Below are 27,315 nucleotides of genomic sequence, written 5' to 3'. Positions count from 1 at the left end.
GCAGAGCAGACTCGAAGGACCCAATGGCCTACAGCTCCTTTAGCTTTGTTTCTATTTAAATCCATGGGGCAGTGGCAAGAAATGGATAGTAAGATGAAACAGTAAACATGAGGGAAGAATATAACAGAGGTCAGATTGTTGATACCTTTGAGAACCAAGATAAATGTGAAAAGTTCATAGAACAATACAGTGCAGTACACGCCCTTCAGCCTTCGATGTTGCGCTGATCTGTGGAACCAATCTGAAGCCCATCTAACCTACACTTTCCATTCTCATCCACATGCCTATCCAATGACTATTTAAATGCTCTTAAAGTTGGCTAGTCTACTACTGTTGCAGGCAGCACATTCCACACTTCTTCTACTGTCTGAGTAAAGAAACTACTTCTGATATCTGTCCTATATCTATCACCCCTCAATTTAAATCTATGTCCCCTCGTGCTACCCATTGTCATTTGAGGAAACTGGTTCTCACTGTCCATCCTCCCTTACTCGATGGGCCGAATGGCCTTACTTCCGCTCCTATGTCTTACTCTCTGTTTATCTTAAATGTCTCAAGTAAATCACCTCTCAACTTTCTCTCTGACGAAAACAGCCTCAAGTCCCTCAGTCATTCTTCGTAAGACCTTCTCTCCATTACCAGGCAACATTCTAGTAAATCTCCTCTGAATCCTTCCCAATGCTTCCACATCCTTCCTATAATGTGGTGACCAAAACTGTATGCAATACTCCAAATGTCGCCGCACCAGAGTTTTCAACAACTGCCGCATGATCTTATGGTTCCGAAACTCAATCCCTCTCCCAATAAAAGCTAACATACCGTATGCCTTCTTAACAACTCTATCAACCTGGGTGGCACCTTTTCAAAGATCGATATATCTGGACATGAAGATGTCTCTACTCATCTACACTACCAAGAATCTTACCATTAGCCCAGTACTCTGCGTTCCTGTTATTCCTTCCAAAGTGAATCACCTCACACTTTTCCGCATTAAACTTCATTTACCATCTCTTATCCCAGCTCTGCAACTTATCTATGTCTCTCTGTAACCTACAACATCCATTGTCACTGTTCACAACTCTACCAATCTTAGTGTCATCCACAAATTTCCTAACCCATCCTTCTACACCTTTATAAAAATGACAAACAACAGTGGACCCAAAACACATCCTTGCAGGTTATCACTCGTAACTGATTTCCAGGATGGATAGACATAGACATAGACATAGATATTTCCCATCTTCTTTCAACTCTTCAATTTCTGATCCAAACCGCTAAATCACCCTCAATCCCATGCCTCCGTATTTAGTGTAATAGGCTACCATGGAGAACCTTCTCAAACGCCTTAGTGAAATCCATAAACACCACATCAACTGCTTTACCCTCATCCACCTGTTTGGTCACCATCTCAAAGAACTCAATAAGGTTTGTGAGGCATGACATACCCTTCACAAAACCATGTTGACTATCCCTAATCAACTTATTCCTTTCTAGATGATTATAAATCCTATCTCTTATAACCTGTTCCAGCACTTTATCCACAACCGAAGTAAGGCTCACAGATCTATAATTTCCAGAGTTGTCTCTACTCCCTTTCTTGAACAAGGGAACAACATTTGCTATCCTCCAGTCTTCTGGCACTATTTGTGTCGATAATGACGACTTAAAGATCAAAGCCAAAAGCTCAGCAGTCTCCTCCCCGGTTTCCCAGAGAATCCTACCATAAATCCCATCAGGCCCAGGGGACTTATCTATTTTTACATTTTTCAGAATTGCTGACACCTCCTCCTTGTGAATCTCAATCCCATCTAGTCTAGTAGCCTGTATCTCAGTATTCTCCGAGACAAAGTTGTCTTTTTCTAATGTGAATACTGACGAAAAGTATTCATTTAACGCTTCCCCTATCCCCTCTGACTCCAGGCATAACTTCCCACTACTATCCTTGATTGGCCCTAATCTCACTCTAATCATTCTTTTATTCCTGTCTTACCTATAGAAAGCCTTAGGGTTTTCCTTGATCCTATCCATCAGCGACTTCTCATGTTCCCTCCTGGGTCTTCTTAGCTCTCTCTTTAGGTCTTCCCTGGCTAACCAATAACTCTCAAGCGCCCTAACTGAACCATCACATCTCATTCTAATGTAAGCCTTCTTCTTCCACTTGACAAGAGATTCAACTTCCTTAGTAAACCATGACTCCCACGCTCGACGACTTCCTCCCTGCCTGACCGGTACATACTTATCAAGGACCCGCAGTAGCTGGTCCTTGAATAAGTTCCACATTTCAATTGTGCCCATCCCCTGCAGTTTCCTTCCCCATCCTATGCATACTAAATCTTGCCTTTTCCCCAGCTATAACTCTTTACCATGCAGTATATACCTATCCCTTTCCATCACTAAAGTAAACATAATTGAATTGTGGTCACTGTCACCAAAGTTCTCACCTACCTCCAAATCTAACATCTGGCCAGGTTCATTATTCAGTTCCAAATCTAATGTGGCCTCACTCCTTGTTGGCCTGTCTACATGCTGTATCAAGAAACCCTCCTGCACACATTGGACAAAAAGTGGCCCATCTAAAGTACTTGAACCATAGTATTCCCAGTCAATATTTGGAAAGTTAAAATCCCCCATAACAATTACCCTGTCACTCTCGCTCCTATCGAGATCATCTTTACTATCCTATCCTCTACATCTCTGGAACTATTTGGAGGCCAATAGAAAACTCCCAACAAGGTAACCCATCCTGTCCTGTTTCTAATCTCAGCCCATACTACCACAGTAGATGAGTTCTCGATCATCCTTCCTGCAACTGTAATACTGTCCTTGAGTAACGGTGCCGCACCACCCCCTCTTATACCATTTTCTCTGTTCTTACTGAAACATCTTCCTGCTCTACCCATGTCTCTGAAATGGCCACAACATCGAAATCCCAGTTACCACCTCGTGCTGCAAGTTCACCCACCTTATTCCGGATGCTCCTGGCACTGAAGTAGGCACACTTCAAACTAACTTCTTGCTTGCTGATGCCTTCTTGCGATCTTGAAATCTTAATTCAGACTTCACTACTGTCAACCTCCCTTATACTCACCCTCCCACCTGCACCATCCCTGTAGCCACGTGTCCAACTCCTCTCTCTCCCTATTTCCCGCCTCACTAGCATATGGCACGGGCAAAAAAACAGAGATAGCAACTCTCTTTGTTTTAGTCTAATTTGTTCAGAGGGGAATTGAAACAAGAAATAACTGGGTAAAAGAGACCGTATTAGAAGAGACTGCTAGCTGAATTGGAAGGAATTTGAATGTCTTCTACAGGCATATAAAAGTAAGAGGGTAGTTAAAAGGAGGTGTGGCATCAATTCAGGATCGAAAAAGTGTATGCACGGGACCAGAAGGCATAACTATTCCATTTGTATTCATTTTCCCTTTGTTAAATATTATTTCTCATTCAAAGACATCTGAACATTTTCACTATGTGGGCGACTGGAGGTGTAAATTTAATCATTACTATTCCTGTGTATAATTTGTTGATGTTTCACATTTATGTTGCTGTAAATAGATTTCTTGTGTTGTTTTAAGCTTTTCTTCTTCCAGTGTAAGTTATTTTAAATGAAGAAATGTGATAATGAAGTGAATTTAATGGCACAAGAAAGCGCTTGAGTTACCCATTTGTCCATAGAGCATATTTTACCATTAGTGAGATCATGGCTGATCATCTACCTTAGCCACACCATCCTGAACTATTCCCGAATGTCATTATTCTCTTTATGATGAAACATTTAGCAATCCCTGACTAGATTATCCTGAATGAACATTTACAGTGAAACCACAACCCTTTTGGTCAAGGAATTTCTCCTCATTGCCATCCTAAATTGCTGAAACCTCCTTATTATGTAACTATGAGTTGAAAATCCAGACTCTGCAGCCAGTAAAATGCCCTCCCAGCCTCTGCCATATCAAGACTCTCAAAATTTAAATAGTTTATATGTTTACTTGAAGTTGCTTTTCATTCATCAAAATTCTAGGGAATATTAGACTAATCTAACAACTCTGTCCTCACTTGAACATTTCCTTGCCTCGGTATCAGTCTGGTGAACCATTATTGTACTCCCTGTAAGGCTAGTATGACCTTACTTAGGGAAGGTGACCAAAGATGTGCACAGTAATGCGTAAGTATGATTTTGGCAAGACCGAACTGTTTATTTACTGATTTACTCTAATTCCTTTTTCATAAATGTAAACAATTCCTAATTGTTTGCTTCATCTATGTGATACCTTTCTGTGATGTATGTACAAGGACACCTGGATTGTTCTGAATACTGATATGTCCTAAAATCCCATTTTAAAAATAGTTTGGTTTTTTTCCTGGTCAACATAGATGACTTCACATTTCTCCAGATTATATTTCATCTGCATGTATTGGCAACTTCCCTAACATGATAAATCCTTTTGCAACTTTGTTGTCTTTCATTCACAGACACTAACCCTAACTTTTTGTTATCAGCAAATTTGGATACTCCACACACTATTCCTTTATCTCCGGCTTTGAAATATAGTTTGTAACTTGCTGAGATGCTTGTGGTATCCCACAAGTTATAGCCAGCCACACCAAAAATGACTCTGTTACCCTCCGTGTAATTGGCCTGAAGCCCAAGATGTATAATGCGATGTTCTGCTGGCCAAACTTGTTGATGGGATATGTTTGCACACATGTGGTGGCTGTGGACAGCTTGTAAGACTGTCTGCCTGAATCTGGCAAATTTTCCTGTTGTTATAAAAGACCATTGAGACAGGCAAACTATTACATTCCCCCAGGTTTTTTTTTCAGGTTTTCAAGATTTGCAGTGATTTTCAAGTTTCACAGAATTGAAGATTGAGTTTGATTAGAGCAATATTTTTTGTTCACACTTGGGCTATGTGCTTCACTGGCTGGGCCATCATTTATTGCCAATTCCTAGTCACCCTTGAGAAAGTAGTGGTGAGCAGCCTTTTCAAACCTCTGCAGTCCCTTTGGTGTAAAGTATACCAACAGTGCTGTTAGGGTAGGAGGTCCAGGATTTTGACGAGTGACAGTGAAAGAACAGCTGTCATGTAGTAATGTGTGCACTGCCATTTTTGTTCCCAGAGGCTGCCATTCAACTGTCAACCTGGGTTTATGTGCGTGCACTGTCGCTGCACCAACGAGTAATTGTATTCACAATAAATGCAGCTTTTAGTCCCAATTAATTAATTAATCTGTTTTCTGTTTATTAATCAGTCCGAACTAATATTTTACGAATTGATCAGGGCACTGAGTATAGGAGTTGGGACGTCATGTTGCACCTGTCCAGGATATTGGTGAGGCCACTTTTAGAATACTGTGTTCAGTTCCGCTCTCCCTGCTATAGAAAGGATGTTGTGAAACTTGAAAGGGTTCATATAAGATTTACAAGGATGTTGCCAGAATGGAGGGTTGAACTGAGAGGAAGAGGTTGAATAGTCTGGGGCTGTTTTCCCTGGAGCATCAGCGGCTGAGTGGTGACCTTCTAGAGATTTATAATTTCATGAGGGCTTAGATAAGGTGAATGGCCAAGATCCTTTTCCCAGGGTAGAGGAGCCCAACACTAAAGGGCATAGGTTTAAGGTGAGAGGGAAAGATATAAAAGGGATCTGAGAGGCAACTTTTTCATGTAGAGGGTGGTGCTTGTATGGAACGAGCTGCCGGAGAAAGTGGTGGAGGCTGGTACAATCACAACATTGAAAAGGCATCTGCATGGGTACGTGAATAGGAAGTGTTCAGAGGGATATGGGTCAGATGTTGGCAAGTGGGACGAGATCGGTATAGGTTATCTGGTCGGCATGGACGAGTTCGACTGAAGGGTCTGTTTCTGTACTTTATATCTCTGTGATCCTGTCAGCCCTAATTTTGTATAATAACTTCTTATGCAGCATCTTTTCAATATCCATTGCATTTCTTGCACTGGTTTTCCCCTTATTTATCCTAACTGTGAGCTGTTTATTAATTGTTCTGCATAATTTCCATTTCATTAATCCGTGTTGATTCAGCTTAATCAAATATACTCAGCCACTTGGCCTGTAAAGTTCTCTGTGGCAATGAGTTCTGGCTGAAGAAATTCTTCCCTACCTCAGTTCTGAAGGGTTATCCCTTCACTCTCTGGTTCTACTCTCTTATAATGATGAAAACATGTCCAGCACATCCACTCTATCCAGGCATCTGTGTTTTATAACTTTCAATCAGATCCATCACCCCCACATCCTTCTAAAGTTCATCAAGTACAGGACCAGAGTCCTCATATGACAAGCCCTTCATTCCTGAGATTATTCTTGTAAAGCTCTAGACCCCCTCTTGTGCAGAAACTCAGCATTAAACATTGCTCATTGCACAAGTTAAAAGGTTCACGCTTATCATAGTTTCAGATAATGGTTACAATTAGTTTCTGATAGTTTTTGGCTGTGCAGTAATGTGTTTTGCATTTTGTTTGCAGGCTTTTGCATTTGAAGGGATAGAACCTATTTTTTAAATTTGATAGCATGCTGGGAGAGGAGCTCTAAGCTTCATGTGAAAAAAATTAATTTTAGACAACTCGTAAACATGAGTGTTTATGTTTCAATGTGAACAGCATGCTGCTAAGTGGCAGTTATGTCCTACAAGTAAGAACTAATATACTGTTCATAGTAAATCACCAATTAGGACCATTTAAGTTAATTAGCCACATGGGATTGAGAATTCCCATCTATGTCCATGGTAAAACCTTCTGCTCTTTCCTTGATTGGCATCAATGTTGTTTGAGGTATTTTAGAATTGTCTAGCAGCCTTTTCTCACATTGTGTGATTAGTGCAAATGTAAGGTGGCCATCAAAATGGCAACAGACATCCCGATGCCTGAATGAACCGTGCATTGACAGCTGATGTCACTATGCTCCTTGCACGCGCGAGAGAGAGACCATTCTTCTGGGCTCAAATTAAACAGGGCTGGGTGGCTCTGGGGTGGGGGTGGGAGGTGCGGGATATACTGAAAGCATTGAAGACCTCCCCCTGCCTGGCTCTGTGCAGTTGCCACTTCACTGAATACCTGAGGTCTGGCTAAATAGACAGTCCTTCTGGTTAGAAGGCAGCTGCATCTGTTGCTTCGCAGTGTGGTAGCACAGCCAGATAGAGTTTCAATATCTGTGCCATCTAGAGCATAGCCTTTCTCACATTGCACATTGCTGTACGAAACAATTAAGAATGGCCTCCTTTCCTATCTAGCACAAGCAGTTCAATTTTATGATCCCATAACAGATATTTGAGATCGATTCCAAGCATCCAGCAGCAAAATAATATCTACAGGGCAAAGCAGATATTAGATGTCAATTTCTGCTACTTCGACATCTTTAATGTGTTGCTATGCAGCCGTCAGGAAATAAAGTGTTTTCCATCTCCCTTCTCTGAACTAATCGTGTCCATGACCTCTATCACCTGCTGCCTTGCCCCTATTCCTATTAAACTGCTGATTATATGACATCTCTTTCTGATCCTTTCTTAATCTTTAATTGTTGATCAGTTGATCACCTGGAATAACTCTGGGAGAAATGGATTAACCTCCATGCCTCACTTACCCTTTGGAGCAACTCCATCCACTGTTTGTCTTCTGCCTGCTGCTTCAGTTGATGCTCATTGCTGTAAAGTCTCTGAGTCTGTTTCTCAGGCTACTCCTTTTCTCATGATGTCCTTGACGTCCTAGTGAAGCTTGAAAAACTTTCAAATTTACCACTTTGCCAATGAAATTCATTTTAGTCATTGCATTTGATGCTTGTCTTAGTTTTCTGTTCCATTTATTGTGTGTATGGCATCCAGGTACCTTTTTTTAACTTTTCAAGTACTGCTTCTAGACTCCAAGGTGCTTCTTTTAAACTACTTATTTACAGCATAACAATACAATACAATACAGTACAGGAACAGGCCGTTCGGCCCACCAAGCTTGTGCAGGGTGGCACGGTGGCTCAGTGGTTAGCACTAATGCATCACAGCATCAGGGACCTGGGTTTGATTCCAGCCTCTGGCAACTGTCTGTGTAGAGTTTGCACATTCTCTCCTTGCCTGTGTGGGTTTCCTCTGGGTGCTGTGGTTTCCACCCACAACCCAAAAAAGTGCAGGTTAGATGAATTGGCCATGCTAAATTGCCCATAATGTTCAGAGATGTATAGGTTAAGTGCATTAGTTAATTGTAAATGTAGAGTTCTAGGATGGGGGGAATGGTTCCGGGTGGTTTAATCTTTAGAGGGTTGGCGTGGACTTGTTGGGTGGAAGGGCCTGTTTCCACACTGTCAGGATTCTATGATTCTAAAGTATTGCCATAAATTCTCTTTGACACTGGTACAGCCATGTGATCACATATCGCATGACCATGATATCATTATTTTTTGTCATCAACTCCGTATTTTCTGCTGATGTCCCATTATTCTCCAAGAGAAAAATACATTTTGCATCAGTTGCCTGTTTAACTTGAGTTCTGCTGTTGATACATAAGATGTCTCACTGCACCTGGTCCCGTATAAACAACTGCATAAAAAGTTGGAATTGTTAAGTCTATATTCTGTTATGCTTTGTGCATGTCAGGTAAGCATAATGAATATGTGGCAGTCATCTTACTGAAGATTTTATGTTTAATAATCAACTTCCTCCCAATGTTCGTTGCTCTAGAATTCTGCAGTTTAAGCATTTAAAAGATTGGGGGAACAGTGCACTCCTGCAGTCTTTCCATTCTGTACTTGGTTGGCTGCCAGGAGCTCCTCAGCAAAGACTTTTTACGCACTTGTGCTCTTGCTTTACAGATATTATGTGAAGTGTATTTGAAGATTCCTTAGGGTATCTTGGGAACTCTGTCCAGGACAGCTTTTAGGCATTCCATGGCTCAGCCTCCAAGTGGGAAGCATTGTCATGTTGTAGAGGAATAAGACAGTGCTGTTTTCTGAGTCTGTAGATTGGAAGAAGCAAAGATGGTCCTCAGTAGAGTGATATGCTCTTCTTGTCGGATGTGGAAGTTTAGGGAGAGTTTACATGGTACTGAGCATTATATCTGCAATAAATGCCGTTGGTTGTGAATCCTAACAGATTGAATCGATCAGTTGGAGAGACATTTAGAGGAATGAGGAATTTACAAGAGCAGGGGAATGTCATGGATGGTAGTTATAGGAAGGGAGAAAAGTTGCAGATACAGTCACATAGGTGGGTGAACTCCACGAAAAAATAAGAGAGGTAGTGCAGGAGTCATCTGTGGCTATCCCCATTTCAAACAAGTATGCTGTTTTGGAAAACATAGGGGGTGTTGGATTCTCAGGGGAATGTAGCACGAACAGCCAAGTTTCTGGTACCAAGACTGGCTCTAGTGCAATGAGGGATACGTCTGGTTCCAAGAAATCAATTGTGTTAGGGGACTCTCTAATCCAAGGCACTGACAGATGTTTCTGTGGCCAGCAGCGAAAAATCAGAATGGTGGTGCCAGGATCAAGGATGTCTCGGAGAGGGTGCAGAATGGGGAGAAGGCCCAGCAGGAGGTCATTGTACAGATTGGAATCAATGATATAGGAAAGGAAAAGGATGGTATTCTGAAGGGCGAATATAGAGAGTTAGGCAGGATTTTAAAAAGGAGATCCTCGAGAGTAGTAATATTTGGATATCTCCCAGTGCTGCGAGCCATTGAGGGTAGCAATAGGAGGATAGAGCAGATGAATACATGTCTGAGGAGCTGGTTTATGGGAGAAGGATTCATATTTTTGGATCATTGGAATCTCTTCTGTGGTAGAAGTGACCTGTACAAGAATGACGGATTGCACCTGACTTGGAAGGGGCCTAATATACTGGCAGGGAGATTTGCTGGAACTGCTCAGAAGGATTTAAACTATTAAGATGAGGGTGTGGGACCCAGGGAGGTAGTGAAGAAAGAGATCAATCTTAGACTGGTACAGTTGAGAACAGAAGCGAGTCAAACAGTCAGGGCAGGCAGGGACAAAGCAGAGAACAAGGTAGGACTGATAAATTAAACTACAAGAGGCATAACAAGGAAGGCAGATGAACTCAGGTCATGGTTAGGAACATGGGACTAGGATATCTTAGCAATTACAGAAATGTGGCTCAGGGATGGACAGGACTGGCAGCTTAATATTCCAGGCTGCAAATGCTACAGGAAGGACAGAAAGGGAGGCAAGAGGGGAGGTAGAGTGGCGTTTTTGATAAGGAATAGCATTATAGTTGTATCGAAGGAGGATATTCCTGGAAATACATCCAGGCAAGTTATTTGGGTTGAACTGAGAAATAAGAAAGGGATAATCACCTTATTGGGATTGTGCTCTAGATCCCCAAATAGTCAAATTTGGGAAACAAATTTGTAAGGAGATTTTGGTTATCTGTAAGAATAATAGGGTGGTTATGGTAGGGGATTTTGACTTTCCAAAATAGACAGGGACTGCCATAGTGTTAAAGGTTTAGATGGAGAGGAATTTGTTCAGCATGTACAAGGAAATTTTCTGATTCAGTATGTGGATGTACCTGCTAGGGAAGGTGCAAAACTTGACCTACTCTTGAGAAATAAGGCAGTGCAGGTGACTGAGGTGTCACAGGGGGAGCACTTTGGGGCCAGTGACCATAATTTTATTAGTTTTAAAGTAGTGATGGAAAAAGGATAGACCAGATCGCAAAGTTGAAGTTCTGATTTGGAGAAAGGCTAATTTTGACAGTATTAGGCCAGAACATTCACAAGCTGATTGGGGGCAAAGTGTAGAGTGTAAAGACAATAGAAGTATACCGTTGATATAAATATCTCAGTAAGAGGCCCCAGCAATCACTTTCCCAGCTTCCAACAGAGTTCTAGGGTATGCCTGAACAGGTCCTCTGTAATATGGACATCTTTCAAGATGTCACCTCTATTTCCCTACATTCTACATCTTCCCTGTCTTTTTCCACAGTAAGCACTGATGCAAAATACTCATTTAGTATCTCCTGCGGCTCCATACAAAGGCCGCCCTGCTGATCTTTGAGGGGCCCTATTCTCTCCCTAGTTACCCTTTTGTCTTTAATGTATTTGTAAAAATCCTTTGGATTCTCCTTAATTTATGAGGGATAGTCAACATGGCTTTGTGCGTGGAAAATCATGTCTCACAAACTTGATTGAGTTTTTTGAAGAAGTAACAAAGAGGATTGATGCGGGCAGAGCAGTGGACATGAGCTGTATGGACTTCAGTAAGGCATTCGACAATGTTCCCCGTGGGAGACTGGTTAGTGAGGTTAGATCTCATGGAATACAGGGAGAACTAGCCATTTGGATACAGATTTGGCTCGAAGGTAGAAGACAGAAGGTGGTGGTGGAGGGTTATTTTTCAGACTGGAAGCCTGTGACCAGTGGAGTGCCACAAAGATCAGTGCTGGATCCACCACTTTTCATCATTTATGTAAATGATTTGTATGCGAGCATAAGAGGTTTAGTTAGTAAGTTTGCAGATGACACTAAAATTGGAGGTGTAGTAGCCAGCGAAGAAGGTTACCTCAGATTACAACGGGATCTTGATCAGATGGGCCAATGGGCTGAGAAGTGGCCGATAGAGTTAAAAATAGATAAAGCGAGGTGCTGCATTTTTTTTAGATTAGATTAGATTACTTACAGTGTGGAAACAGGCCCTTCGGCCCAACAAGTCCACACCGCCCCGCCGAAGCGCAACCCACCCATACCCCTACATTTACCCCTTACCTAACACTACGGGCAATTTAGCATGGCCAATTCACCTGACCTGCACATCTTTGGACTGTGGGAGGAAACCGGAGCACCCGGAGGAAACCCACGCAGACACGGGGAGAATGTGCAAACTCCACACAGTCAGTCGCCTGAGGCGGGAATTGAACCCGGGTCTCTAGCGCTGTGAGGCAGCAGTGCTAACCACTGTGACACCGTGCCGCCCTAACCTAGGGAAATTTTGGGAAACCAAACCTAGCAGGATGTATACAATTAATGGTAAGGTCCTGGGGAGTATTGCTGAATAAAGAGTCCTTAGATTGCAGGTTCATAGCTCCTTGAAAGTAGATAAATAGGATAGTAAAGAACGTGTTTGGTATGCTTTCCTTTACTAGTCAGCGTATTGAGTACAAAAGTTAGGAGATCATGTTGCGGCTGTACAGGACATTGGTTAGGCCACTGTTGGAATATTGCGTGCAATTCTGGTCTCCTTCCATTGGAAAGATGTTGTGAAACTTGAAAGGGTTCAGAAAAGATTTACAAGGATGTTGCCAGGGTTGGAGGATCTGAGCTATAGGGGGAGATTGAATAGGCTAGGGCTGTTTTCCGTGGAGTGTCAGAGGCTCAGGGGTGACCTTGTAGAGGTGTCTAAAATCATGAGGGGCAGGGATAGGATAAGTAGACAAAGTCTTTTCCCAAGGTCGGGGAGTCCAGAACTAGAGGGCATAGTTTTAGGGTGAGAGGCGAAAGATTTCAAACAGACCTAATTTAGTTAGCAGAATATTAGTTTGAGTAACTTCCAGACAAGGAGTGGTTGTTTTGAAACCTGCAAGTTCTAGAGGGAGAATTGAAGGAAAAATGTAAGCTTTCAGTTTTGAGAGTATTCATGGAACACTTCACAAGAAAGGACTGAAAAGAAACAGTTGAGTTGAACTCTTTGTATTTGATGCTGCCAAGTGATGATGTTAGGGGAATAGATGAACATTTTGATTTGCTATGTACCTTAGGATTTTTCTGAACTATTTTCTATATTGATTTATTTTTATCCTTTTTGTGCAATAAATTTCTGAGAGAAAATCTGTAGCCATGTGTGCCTGTATTTCAGTGAATGAACAGCACATTAAAGTAAAGAAAATATGATCTATTGAGCCAGTTTTCATTCTGAAATCCAACCTGTCCAGTGGTAACATCAGGGCGAAAGTGAGGACTGCAGATGCTGGAGATTAGAGTCGAGAGTGTAGTGCTGGAAAAGCACAGCAGGTCAGGCAGCATCCGAGAAGGAGGACAATCAACATTTTGGGCAAAAGCCCTTCATGAATGAGGCTGGGACTTTGGGAGCAGAGAGATAAATGGGAGGGGGTTGTGGGCCTGGGAGGAAAGTAGCTGAGAGTTCAATAGATAGATGGAGGTGACGGTAATGGTGATTGGTTGTAGGGGAGGGTAGAATGGATAGGCGAGAAGGAAGATGGACAGGTCATGAGGGCGGTGCTGAGATAAAAGGTTGGAACTGGGATAAGGTGGGGTTTGGGGAAATAAGGAAACTGCATTGATGCCATGGGGTTGGAGGGTCCCAAAGGGGAAGATGAGGTGTTTTTTTTTAGATTACTTACAGTGTGGAAACAGGCCCTTCGGCCCAACAAGTCCACACCGACCCACCGAAGCGCAACCCACCCATACCCCTACATTTACCCCTTTTAACCTAACACTACGGGCAATTTAGCATTGCTAATTCACCTGACCCGCACATCTTTGTGACTGTGGGAGGAAACCGGAGCACCCGGAGGAAACCCACGCAGACACGGGGAGAATGTGCAAACTCCACACAGTCAGTCGCCTGAGTCGGGAATTGAACCCGGGTCTCTGGCGTTGTGAGGCAGCAGTGCTAATCACTGTGCCACCGTGCCGCCCGTGTTCTTCCTCTAGGAGTCGGATGGTAAGGGAATGGCGATGGAGGAGACTCAGGACCTGCATGTCCTCTGCTGAGTGGGAGGGAGAGTTGAAGTGGGTGTCCCAGAGATGTTCTCTGAAGCATTCTGCAAGTAAGCATCCTGTCTCCCCACTGTAGAGGAGACCGCATCGGGAGCAACGGATAAAGTAAATGAGATGTGTGGAAATGCAGGTGAGACTTTGATGGATGTGGAAGGCCCCTTTGGGGCTTTGGACAGAGGTGAGGGGGGAGATTTAGGTGCAGGTTTTGCAATTCCTGCAGTGGCAGGGAAAAATGCCGGGAGGGGAGGGTGGGTTGTTAGGGGGCGTGGACCTGATGAGATAGCTGCAAAGGCAACACCAGCTGACCACAGCACAACTAGAGGCTTGTGCCATGATTTGAGTCAATTGAATTTAAGAGGGGTCTATGTGTATTTTTATGAAACAGATATGTGGCAGATGCTGAACATAACACAATAGTGAAATTTATTATGCAGATTGCATTTGATTTTTAAATTGGCCTTGAATGTTGCTAAGAATTCTCTGCAAGTAGAACATCTGAAAGTGGATTCTGTGATTTTTTTGTCTAAAGTGATACTTTGTGTACATCAGAAATTTTTTAAAAAGACTTTGACATAGAGAGAGAAAGAGAAATAAAAAACACACACTTGAGTTGTGGGGGAGTGGAAACAAGAGGACCTAATTTGGAAGAAAAGGGAAATAGGAATGATGAAAAGATAGTCAAAGGACAATGAAAATGGAGGGAAATGAAAGGAAGAAAGATTTGGAAATGGAAAAGGAAGGGAGAGAAAAACAGGTACTTAAGAGATAAGGAGGTTAAGTAACAGGAATTGACCAGAGAAATTTTATAATAAAGACAGAAAGAAGAGATAGTAGCTCAGAGATTTGATTTTAATTAAAAATTTACACTTATAGCCTGAATTTACTGAATATGGAGTTGAAAAACATTTCATCTTGTTTGAACAGGTAGATGGACAGATGAAGTGGTGAAAAGATGTGAAGTCCTTAGCGTTACAAAGTATTTTGACAGATACAGATACGACATTTTAGGCAGGTTTGTCGGACGGTCAGTATGCTGATCATCAAACTGTTAAAAATGATCTACTCAATAAACTTCTGAGAGAAAACCTCAATTAAAATTTAGAATTCCAAAAGAGATACCGAAGCAGACATATATAACATTTCTAAGAGAGAAGAAAATGTTGCATGTTTAGTAGTTTCAAGTGCTGAAGTTGGAGAACCTTATGGAAATTCTGATCATGGAAAACTCAGGAATAGTATTCCTGCAAACCTAAAACATTGTTTCGCTGAGTGTCAGGCATGAAGATTAGAGAAGCAGAGGCTCTGCCAGATACCAATGATATCTCATACAGGCAGTTACAAGTGAAGAGATGGTTATATAGAAATCCACAAGGGAATTGAAGGAAGAGAAAATCTATAGATCAAAAAGGTTCTAGATCTAGAGAATAACAGAATGATGCCACAGTAATGTTGGAGAAAGGCTAAAACCAAGAAGCGACATAAATACATAAATAATTTACTTACATTGTAAGATGTCTGGACATATCAAAGCCAGTTACTAGAAATTAAATTGGAGACTAATTGCAAGAGTAGGAATGTCGAACAACTCTTCAGAAAATGGGGCAATACTGAAGGAAATAGCTGTAAAAATGATGTGTAGTCCACTGAGCATATGTCTCCTTAGAATTTATATTGAAGGGGGTGATGCCTCGTGGAAATATAGAATCCATTCAGTGTGAAAGCAGGCTATTCAGCCTATAGAGTCCATACTGACCCTCCGAAGAGCCTCCCACCCCAATCCAAGCCCTTATCCACTGCCTGTAATCCTGCATTTCCCATGGCTAATCCACCTCGCCTGTACATCCTTGGACACTATGGGCAATTTGGCATGGCCTTTCCACCTAACTTGCACATTTTGGACTGTGGGAGGAAACCCATGCAGCCATGTGGAGAATGTGCAAACTCCACACAGACAGTCACCCAAATGTGGAATCCAACCTGGGTCCCTGGCGCTATGAGGCAGCAGTGCTAACCAATGAGCTACTCTCCCATCCACTTGTACTCTGGACAGGTACACCCATAAAGATATTGAGAAACAATGGAGCAAGTGAGTCTCTGATGCTGATACTGGCTGATGGTATAGTTTGTTTTCCAAGGGGATTAAAGATGGTGCAAATATTATTAGGAGGTACACATGGAGGTTACAAGCCAGTTCCATTATACAGAGGTGGATGAAAGAGTGATTTAGTAAGTAGAGATATTATAGTTGGAATAGGGAAACAAAACTTCAGTAGAAGGACTCGATTTTATCTTGGGCCTGGCTTAGCTGGTTTGAAAATATTTGCCTCCTGACAGTGGTGAAGCATCTGCTGCAACTGGATCCATTGGGGATGATTCTAAAGACCCTTTGCGATGAACCTCAGAACCAAAACAGCTTATTGTGTAAGTAGTCATCTGATGCAACACACAAATGAGAGTTACAATGGACCTTGATACTGAAGAATAAGGAAACCTCCAACAAAGAAGGCTATTGAATATTTCTAAATAGACCTCTGACGTGTTAGATCTTATTCAGTTGTATGCTGCACAAGACATATTGCACAAATACAGTAGGAGGTTATAATTGCTGTCATGGGCAATCACTCACTCATGAGTATAATTATCCAACTAGGAAATCCTGTGTTTACTGGTCATGTGTTCTATGGGTCCTTGTGTGACTGATGAGCCCAGTCCTGGAGCTGCATCTCCAACCACACATTTAACAGAGGTTTCACTGACGTGGAGGTGGACTTTGTCCTTTAGATCATTGGAATTCCTTTCTCCAGTTCCTTTTCTGTACTTCCTGTTGCAGACAAGTATTCTCAGAGAACTGTGTTCCTTCATACTTCAGTTTCTTCCAAGTCAGTTTTTTTTCTGAAATCAGGGTCTTCATGCGTTAACATGTTACAATTCTTGGGGAAAGCCTTCAGGGAGTCTTTGAAATGCTTCCTTTGTCCTTCTCTCATTTGAGTGCTTTCCTTGAGTTGGGCAAAGCAGATTCGCTTTGGCAGTTGGAACCAGGCCATTCTGAGCATGTGGGCTAGCCAAGTGGAGCTGATTTCAAATGGTCATGGCTTTGATTGCTGCCGATATTAATAGGAAAATAAGGAATGGTAGGATTACTGTGATTTTGTACCCTGACCTCCACAACACCCAAAAAATGCAGCATTTCATACCAGAGCATGTTATGATATATTCACACTTCAATGTATAAAGAAAGCCCTTGTGCAGCCTATGATACCTTGGAACGTGTTTGTGAATCATGCAGTACTTTAAGAGACTTTAAAGTTTGTGATCATTTTTGCTTTATAGAGATCACTAGGATTAATTTGTTCAGTGACGTGGTCACGATTGCTTGTGGCCAGGATTTCTAATCCACGTAGTTGGTCAATGCATGTGATGCATTGGACGGCCCAGTGGTTAGCACTGCTCCCTCATAACAACCAGCGACCCAAGTTCAATTCCATCCTCGCCTGACTGTGTGGAGTTTGCACATTGTCCTGTGTCTGCATTGGTTTCCTCCAATTTCCTCCCACAGTCCAAAGATGTGCAGTTTAGGTGGGCTGGCCAGGCTAAATTGCCCAGAGTATCCAGGATTGGGCAAGATAGGCGGATTGGCCACAGGAAATGCTGGGTTACATGGTTTGGATGGGTGGATCTGCTTGGGGTGCTGTTTGAAGGCTTGGTGTGGACTCCATAGACCAAATGACCTGTTTCCACACTGCATGGATTCTGAGTCCTCGCCATCATCAAAGGTGATGCTGAATATTAAACAACCGTCCACCCCACAAAGTAACACAGACACTCCCATGCTATATTGGCTCCCATCTTAAATCAAGATTGACAGCTCCCCTCCCAATGATTACCCCTCTGCATCCCAGTGTACTGACTCCAGTCCCTACCTTTGAATTCTTTTGTTTTTGGTAATCCTTTGCTAGCAGGCTTTTAAAAATTTCCCAATCCTCTGGCCTATCATATCAGCATTGTGCATCTTTTTCTTCATTTTAATACCATTTTGACTTCCTTAGTGTATCCCTCCTATCGGCTTTTTCTTTCTCAATGAATGCATCTTTGTTGAGAGTTATGCAATATCATCTTAAATGTCTGCCATTGTTTTTGTGAAGTGGACTTTCTCTGACACACTGCTCTGTGGGGAAGCTGGGATGTAGTTTTCTGTTGTATAAGACTGACATGATGAAGGGCATGTGCATCCTGCCCTCCTTTGATCCCTTTTGCACACAGCTGTCTGTGTCTGCTGTCTTGTTTTCTACTGTTTTGCACATTATTGTTCAGCACGAATGGTCCAAGCTGTTATTTCAACAAAGTAAACTGTTCCCAATTGTTATGAAACGGGGTAAACCCTCCTGCTAATGTAAAACCAGCAACACAGCAAAGATTTATCCCATGCAGTTATTTGTAAAAATTCAAGTGGCGAAGAACCATTAAAGTAAAAATGACAACTTTACTACTTAAAGTATAATAGAAAATAATTAACTAACCACTACTTACAATTTCTTCCTCTAACCTATCTTTTACCTTCCCTTCTATAATACTAGTCCGATAAAACTCCCAATTAAGGTTTACAAAATCACACTTATTATCTCAAAACCAGGCAGCTTTCGTTCTTCTATTCGGATATCCCTGTGTCTTGTTTCCTCCTTCTTAGGAATTTCTGTGTCACATGTTACTGATCAAAGAGGTACTTTTAAGAAGGCTATTTTTAAAGAAGGCTATTTTTCAAGCAGTCTGTTTACATGCTGGGCCTGGCAGTTCTCCTCTCAACTGTTCAATTTCCCCCAGTCTTATACCCCCAAAGCATCGGATTGTGTCATTGGCTTTTCAGATCCTCAATATACTCAATTCAATTGGAGTTTAATATTTTTCAGGATATAGTTTAAACTGATTGGCTGAATTCGAATTTTGTGTTTTTTTTGTCTCATAGCAGCTTAGCGAGTGCTGTTTGTTCTTAATCAAATGTTATTTTGTAAATTCTCCAGCACTCGGTGTACTTGCCAAGTCCTTCACTCTCTTAAAGGTACACCCACATCTTCATAACACAATATGTCATACCAAAACGTCCTGGGTGGGAGATTTGCTCGTGTGGTTCGGGAGAGTTTAAACTAGTTTGGCAAGGGGATGGGAATCAGAGCCGCATATCTGAGTGGGGGCAGTTGCAGATGGGGCAGTGACAGGATGTAGTGAATCTATCGGGAAGGTTTCTCACGTGATGAAACAAAGGGATTGGTTAAAGTGTGTCTGCTTTCACGCAAGGAGTGTCAGAAATAAGAGTGATGAGCTTCGAGCGTGGATCCGTACTTGGGACTATGATGTTTTGGCCGTAACTGAGACGTGGGTTTCACAGGGGCAGGAAGGTTGCTAGATGGTCCAGGGTTTAGAATGTTTAAAAAGAACGGCGGGAGGTGGAAAAAGAGGAGGGGGGTGTAGCATTGCTAATCAGAGAGTGCATCACAGCTACAGAAATGAAGGTTGTAGAGGAAGGTTTGTCTACTGAGTCAGTATGGGTGGAAGTTCGGTACAGCAATGAAGGTTGTTGAGGAAGGTTTGTCTACTAAGTCAATATGGGTGGAAGTTAGGTACAGCAAGGGAGCAGCCACCTCATTGGGGGTTTTCTACAGACCCCCTAATAGCAGTAGAAAGATTAAAGAACTCATAGTCAGGCAGATTTTGGAAAAATGCAGATGTAGCAGGGTTGTTGTTATGGGTGATTTCAACTTTCTCAATATCGACTGGAACCTCCAAAGTTCAGATGGTTTGGATGGAGTCATTTTTGTCAGGTGTGTTCAGGAGTGTTTCCTCACTGTGTGTAGACAGACCAATGAGGGGCGAGGCCATTTTGGAATTGGTGCTCGGCAATGAGGACAGGTGTCAGATCTCGCAGTGGGAGAACACTTTGATACAGTGATCAAAATTGCCTCACATTTACCATAGCCTTGGAGAGGGAACGGAGCAGTTACTGAGGGAGGCTATTTAATTGGGGGAAAGGAATCAGATAGGAGATGGAAAGTACAGACTGGGAGCTATTGTTCCACAAAGTCTCCACATGTCTGCTGTGCCTGTTTAAGAAGCATTTGTTGCAAGTGATGCACGAATTTGTTCCTCTGAGATAGGTAAGAAGGAATAAGATTAAGGAACCTTGGATGACGAGAACAGAGGACATTCTCGTCAAAAGGAAGAAGGCAAGCAAGGAGGAAGCAAGGATCTAGCACAGCTTTAGAGGATTACAGGCTTGCTCGGAAGGAGCTCAGAAATGGACTGAGGAGAGTCAGGAGGGGGCACGAGAAAAGGCTTGTCAAAATGGATTAGGGAGAATCCAGACATTTTACTCATACGTGAGAAATAAGAAAATGATCGGGAAGAAGGTAGGGCCGATCAGGGATGGTGTAGGGAACTTGTGTGTGGAATCTGAGCAGATAGGGGAAGCCCTAAGTGAGTTTTTTGCTTCGGTTTTCATTAAGGAAAGGGACCTTGTTGTGAACGAAAACTTTGAGGAGATGGGATACAGGCTTGACCAGATCAAGATTATGAAGTTGATGTGCTGGGAATTTTGGCAAACACTAAGATTGATAAGTGTTAAGGGCCAGATCAGATTTATCCTAGGCTGTTCCAGGTAGCGAGAAAGGAGATTGCTAAGCTGCTGGTGAAGATCTTTGCCTCCTCATTCTCCACGGGAGTCATACCAGAGGATTGGAAGGAGGTGAATGTTGTTCCTCTTTTCAAGAAGGGTAATAAAGAAATCCCTGGCAATTATAGACCAGTCAGTCTTGTGTCTGTGGTCAGCAAAGTTTTGGAAAGAATTATGAGGAATAGGATTTATGTCTACTTGGCAAAGCATAACGTGATTAAAGGCAGTCAGCATGGCTTTGTGAGGGGCAGGTCATACCTCACAAATGTTATTGAGTTCTTTGAGGGGGGTGACAAGACCGGTTGAGCAGTGGATGTGATGTATATGGACTTCAGCAAGGCATTTGATAAGGTTCTCCATGATAGGCTCATTCATAAAGTCAGGAAGTATGGGATACAGGGAGATTTGGCTGTCTGGATTCAGAATTGGCTGGCTGACAAAAGGCAGAGAGTGGTTGTAGATGGAAAATATTCTGCCTGGAGGTCAGTGTTGAGTGGGGTCCCGCAGGGCTCTGTTCTTAGGCCTCTGCTCTATGTAGTTTTTATAAATTACTTCAATGAGGAGGGTGGGTTAGTAAATTTGCAGATGACACAAAGGTTGGAGGTGTCAGTGATAGTATTGAGGGCTATTGTAGGCTGCAGCACAACATAGACTAGATGCAGAGCTGGGCTGAGGAATGGCAGATGGAGTTCAACCTGGATAAATGCGAAGTGATGCATTTTGGAAGGTTGAACTTGAATACTGAATAAAGGATTTAAGACATTGTGGAGGAACAGGAGGGATCTTGGTGTTCAAGTACATAGATCCCTCAAAGTTGCCACCCAAGTGGATAGGGTTATGAAGAAAGCATTTGGTGTTTTGGCTTTCGTTAACAGGGGAATCGAGTTTAAGAGTCGCGAGGTTTTGGTACAGTTCTACGAGTCCTTGGTGAGACCACACTTGGAATATTGTGTCCAGTTCTGGCCGCCCTACTATAGGAAAAATATAGAGACTTTGGAGAGGGTGCAAAGAAGGTTTACCAGGATGCAGCCTGGACTGGAGGGCTTGCCTTATGAAGAAAAGTTGACTAAACTAAGCTCAGACTGTTCTCTCTGGAGAGAAGGAGGAAGAGAGGTGACCTGATCGAGGTATACAAGATAATAAGAGGAATGGATAAAGTCAATAGCCAGAGACTTTTCCCCAGGGCAGGATTGACTGGCACGAGGGGTCATAGTTTTAAGATATTAGGAGAAAGGTATAGAGGGGACGTCAGAGGAAGGTTCTTTACGCAGAGAGTTTTGAATGCATGAATGCGTTGCAAGTGGTGGTGGTGGAAACAGAGTCATTAGGGACATTTAAGCGACTGCTGGACATGCACATGGATAGCAGTGAGTTGAGGCGTGCGTAGGTTAAGCAATTTTATTTTACATTGGATTAACCCTCAGCACAACATCGTAGGCCGAAGGGCCTGTTCTATGCTGTACTTTTCTATGTTCTAATAGAAACAGTTCACTTGTTCAAGAATTATCTCTGTCAATGCAAAAATAAGCTTTTGAAATGTAGAGTCCAGAAATCTAGTGGACTTTGAATTTAATGCTGAGGATTCCTTTAAATATCACTTGATACTGCCTGCTTCCTCCAAGAATCACTGGGCAGAGTTAAGACTCATCAAATCTGGCGCTTCCACATATTAATTTGGATAAAGAGCCTTTAGCAGTCAGATGATTTTGCATTATTATGTAGCTTCCCTTTGAGTTGAGTGGGCCTGTGATGAGACATGAGGGTGGACGCTAGGAAATTGTTTCCATTAGGCAAGGAGACTAGGACCTGTGGACACAGCCTTAGAATTAGAGGGGGTAAATTCAGAACAGAAATGCGGAGACATTTCTTCAGCCAGAGAGTGGTGGGCCTGTGGAATTCATTGCCACAGAGTGCAGTGGAGGCTGGGACGCTAAATGTCTTCAAGGCAGAAATTGATAAATTCTTGATGTCACAAGGAATTAAGGGCTACGGGGAGAATGCGGGTAAGTGGAGTTGAAATGCCCATCAGCCATGATTGAATGGCGGAGTGGACTCGATGGGCCAAATGGCCTTACTTCCGCTCCTATGTCTTATGGTCTTATTACAAAGTGATTTGTGACAGACCTAGTATTAGTTTTGTGTTATGTAGCTAAGGACTCATATTAAATGAGAACAACACGAATCCAGAGTAAGAAAACCTTGGGCAAAACTAAATTTGATGAGGTAGACAATCACTGCACAATGTAGGTCACATTGGCATGCAACTTGGGTGGCATTAAGCATCAAAACTACCAGAGAAAGAAGACATTGAAATTGACCCTGATGCTAAATGACGCCAGCTTCTATGCTGACAAATATAAAACACAATTGAGAACTACTGAGTGAAGGAAACTTTTGAAAGCTGCAGGCATTTCAGTTTGTTTCACAATATGTGGAAATGTATGGAGCTTTCGGGACTATGAATATTTAAAAGGTAACACCATTCTTTTTGTATGAAAGTTTGTCTTTTAAAAAGAAGTGTCAGTGATTGTTTGTTCTTATTGTCAGTGCATTCCACTGTTGTGTTCAGAACTAAATGTCGCTTAACACTTTGCAGTCCTTTTGCAATCCATAAAGGACTTATGATCTTTTCTCTTTGACATGTCAATGCGATTTTAAGTTTGTTAATTGTTTTTTCTATGCGTATATACATGAGCATTTTTGTATTGAATTGAAATTTGTAAACTGAGTATTTCTTAGACTTTAGACTGGAAACATCACTGAAACATTTGGCATAAGCACATAAGGATTTAATATATGTAAGTTCCAATGAAGCAAGGATTAGGATGCTAAGGTGTACATCTCGAATTGGGAAAACCTTTGAATTCCATTTTAACTGAAAATATTACAGGCAACAATTTGTGTTGTATCTCTAAGTAAGGCGAAGTTATTTATAAGCTTGACATTTTGGAAGATTTTCCGATAGCATTTGGATGTGATGTACCTCCTGATGTAAAATCACAGGATTAACAGTACACAAACGTTTGTATCAGCAGGTCTGCTCCATTTCATAGACAGGCATCAGAGCAGGGTGTGTTCAGATACAAGTTTTCAGGTTGTTAGTTACGGAGTGTGTTTTGGGTATTCCGATTTTATACTGGCCTTAATTTGTATAATCTTATCTAGTTCTGATGAAGGGTGACTCGACTCGAAACATTAACTCTTTTTTTTCTCTCTGCAAAATGCTGTCAGATCTGCTGAGTTTCTCCAGCAATTTCAGGTTTTGTTTGTTTCAGATCTCCAGCATCTAAACTTCTTTGCTTTAGTATCATCGTAACATAATCCCTTCATTTGTTGATAGTCAATGTAATGTTCTATTGAGTTTAAATGTAGTGTAAAACTCTCAGAACAACAGAAAAGTTACAGCACAGGAGACCATACAGCTCAACATGCCTGTGCCAGCTGCATAAATTAGTCATTATTCAAATCCAACTTTCCAGCAGTTGGTCTGTGGCCTTGTAGATTATAGTGCTTCAGGTACAAATCCAGAATCCTTTTCAATATGTTGAGGGTTTCTGCATTCAACGACCAAAATTGGCAATGAATTCCACACCGTACCACCTTCTGGGCCCCGTCCACTCTAATCTTTTTACTGATCACTTTTAATTACTAGGATACATAAATTTATCTTTCAGCGAGTGGAAGCAAATCTTCCTTCTCCACTCTATTCAAGCCCCTCGTTTCTTTGTACACCTCAATTAAGTCACTTCTCAGCCTCCCCATTCTAAGGAATGCAACCTAGCCTATCCAATCTTCCCTCATAGCTGCAATTTTCAAGCCCTTGTAATGCATTTGTAGATCACTTCTCTACTCTCTTTAGTGCAACTATGTCCTTTTTGTAATGTTGATGTTCCTCCTCTTCCTCACCTTTCTAAAACCAAGTATATAGGAACTAATACTATCTGCTTGGATTTGAACTTTGCTACTGAATTTAAGTTTGGATAGGGAGGTTATTGATATTAACAAAGCCTAATTAATTTGGAAGAGGATTGCAATATCATTTAAAAATGCAGGAGAAAGAAGCGAAAGAACTGTTATGGACTAGGCCAGACCACTCAAAACATTCTTAAGCAGACAACCCAGACCATAACTTTGCAATTTGTTTTGGTAAGTGCACAGTGAAACTTACCCTGAGTGAGGTAGCTAGGTTGAGTAACAGGTTTTAAAACAGTCAAAAATTTATTCACAAGGTTACACAATGAAACACAAAGAACAGAAGAACCCCTACAGAACTCAGTCTATCAAAACTAGATTTAGTTATGCTGTTCCGAATATACACAACAGTCCCAATAAGCAAGCCCTCTTGAAACACAGATAAAAAATGGAACAGATGCTTACAGGTTGAAGTTAGAAGAGCAGAAGGATCGAGAGAGAGTTTCCACACAGCTCCTGAACTAAACTGCACAGCTAGAGAGCTGACCGCTCCCCTTTCATTATACAGGTCACTCTAAAACATGATCACTTTGGAAGTCTCATCTGTTTACATATAAACAAGAAGGCCTCCCAATACCCATTATTCTCTGTACCAAACCAGTCTAATCGGCACCTAGAGCGGTTTATTACCCCTCTGAAAAAAAGGACATAGTGTCCTTGAGAAAAGGAACAGCTTTTAGAGAAAAAAAAACAGCTTTGTGACAGATCAAAAACTACGAATTTGGAATAAAATAAAACTCATAGGATAGTTAACAAATTCACTTGCCGAAGTACGTCCGCACAGTTTCCTGGTTAACCTTGTTCTTTTTCATTTCAGGGAAACTGAAATATTGTCTGTTAATTCTCAATCAACCTATGGATGGTGATCAATTTCAGCGCCTGTGGAGTAAAGGTACACTACAGAGAAATGTTGTTTTAACTTGCTAATGAACCAGTGTCATAGTCCTTAGTGAGTAACTGCAGTGTTAATACTCAACAATACCTTGTGTAAAGGTCAATGATCAGACACTTTGTGCCTCATCCAGTTTAGACTATAGAGTAATATAGCCAGAGGTTGTTATTTTAGGAAATAATTAAAAATATAAAAATAACTATATTCCACCACATTTCAGTCTAAAGAGTCTTACCAGACTTGAAATGTTCACCCTCCTTCTCTTCGAACAGATGCTGTCAGACCTGTTGAGTTTCTCCATCATTCTCTGCATTAGTTATTTTATTTTCTAGCTTAGGGAAGAATTGGAAATCAGTGTCTCCTCTAGATGATCATTGTTTCTGTTCACTTATTCATCAGCTATTTAATAAATTTGTTTGGCAGTTATTAGTGTAAGTTATGAATCAGTTAGACATTTCATGTTTCCTTCAAAAGAGGAGGAAAGTAGTGTAATTTCATATAATATAACTTGAATCTGAAGTAGTCAAGGGCAATTGTCTAACTGGTGGACTTGTCACAAGTTATCTAGATGATGGTGTGAGGGAGGGGCATTTAGGTCACTGGCGATGAGGGATGACCTGAACGCAAAAAGATAGCTGGAGCATCACGGAAGCATTGTAAGTTATAGCTAAAAAGAGGCAATTTGACCCTTCTTCATGATTGTGCTGGCTTTCCGAAGGGGTACTTTATCTGGAGACACACACAACCTGCATGCCACAAACTTGTGCATTCTTCCTTTTCAATAATAATTCTGTTCATTCTTAAATATCTTGATTGGAATGGCTTCATCACACATTTTGTCAGTGTTCTAGATTCTAACCACATGTCATGTCAAATGTTTTACCTTGTACCTACATTGCTACTTTTACCAATTATTTTAAATCTGTGCCCTTCTTTTCTCCAAGGAAAACAACCCCAAATTCTCAAGTCTGCCCAGTTCACTGATGTTTCTTATCCCTGGAACCATTTTTGCGAATTTTGTTTGCATCCTGTCCAACGTCTTCACATCTTTCCTCAAATGTGGTGTCCAGTGTTAGATACAATATTCCATTAGAGGCCAAACAGCTTTCTATACAAATTTAATGTAAGCTTTTGTAATCCGTTTCACTACTATTAAAACCTAGGATCCTGTCCTGACACTTCCAGTGATTTATGCACGTAGACACCCATGTTCCTCTGTTCTAAAATGAATGAATGATGTTTTATTGTCACCTACACTCTACAATGAACATGGCAAAATGCAGTGAAAAGCTTCAACTGTTGCCGCAATTCACCACCATTTATATACTTCAAGAATAAAAACACAAAGCGTAAAGAAAGTCTGTCTTTGCTTTATCGCCTCCACAATGCGTCACGAGCCCTGAGCCAGCCAACCAATGACGCCTACACCACCACCTGCACTGGAATCACCCACATCAGAGCCGCCACTCTTCAAGTGCCATGTCTTTGTCGCTGGGCCCACGTTGCCAATGGGCCACTGATGCCGGGTGCTGTGCTGGACCCACACTTGCCTCGCAACTAGAAGCACCCGGCTCTGCTGCTGCCTTGCCATCAACCAGGAGACCCCAGCTTCCGGCTTTCCACAAGCAGGAGCTGCTGCAGTCTCCTTGCCATTGCCTGGAAAACCCGGTCTACCACAACCGGAAGTCCTTGAGTCTGCTGAAGTCACTGCCTGCACTCCATTTCAAATTGAACTCTTTATTTTGTTTTATCTCTCTGCATTTTTCCTACAAAAATTCACAATTCACACTTTTCTACCTTAAATTTCATCTTTGCTTATCTGCCCATTCCACCATTATGCCTGCGTCTATTTGAACTTCTGCAATACCTTTCCAGGGTTGAGGGATTTCCCCTATTTGAAGGATTTCTGACTCTTCAGTAATGGATTTCTGCCCTTTAAATGTATTGTCTGATCTCTGCCTGCTGTTTGATGTTGCTTCTTCCCATATGGCCAATTTTGAGAGGAGAGACCTTCAGACAGCTCGAGAGATCTTTGTCATTAACAAGGCTAAGAGCAGGCAATGCTACAGCTCCTGATGTGACTGTACCACTCAGTGGAGC

General features: G+C 41.8%; 2 protein-coding genes across 6 annotated transcripts in view; both read left to right on the top strand.

Moving 5' to 3' along the window:
* Positions 1-27,315, top strand: part of LOC122550254 (contactin-associated protein-like 2) — a 2,198,962-nt gene that overhangs the window by 169,905 nt on the left and 2,001,742 nt on the right. The window lies entirely within an intron of this gene.
* Positions 1-27,315, top strand: part of tpk1 (thiamin pyrophosphokinase 1) — a 281,858-nt gene that overhangs the window by 25,189 nt on the left and 229,354 nt on the right. For all 5 annotated transcript variants that reach the window (XM_043690143.1, XM_043690140.1, XM_043690145.1 and 2 more), the window contains exon 4: positions 25,141-25,215. In XM_043690143.1, the coding sequence (XP_043546078.1) occupies positions 25,141-25,215 (75 nt within the window). The remainder of the gene's footprint in view (positions 1-25,140; positions 25,216-27,315) is intronic.

Source organism: Chiloscyllium plagiosum, chromosome 5 (genome assembly GCF_004010195.1).
Source record: "Chiloscyllium plagiosum isolate BGI_BamShark_2017 chromosome 5, ASM401019v2, whole genome shotgun sequence".
NCBI lineage: Eukaryota > Metazoa > Chordata > Chondrichthyes > Orectolobiformes > Hemiscylliidae > Chiloscyllium > Chiloscyllium plagiosum.
This window is presented reverse-complemented; position numbering and strand designations above follow the sequence as displayed.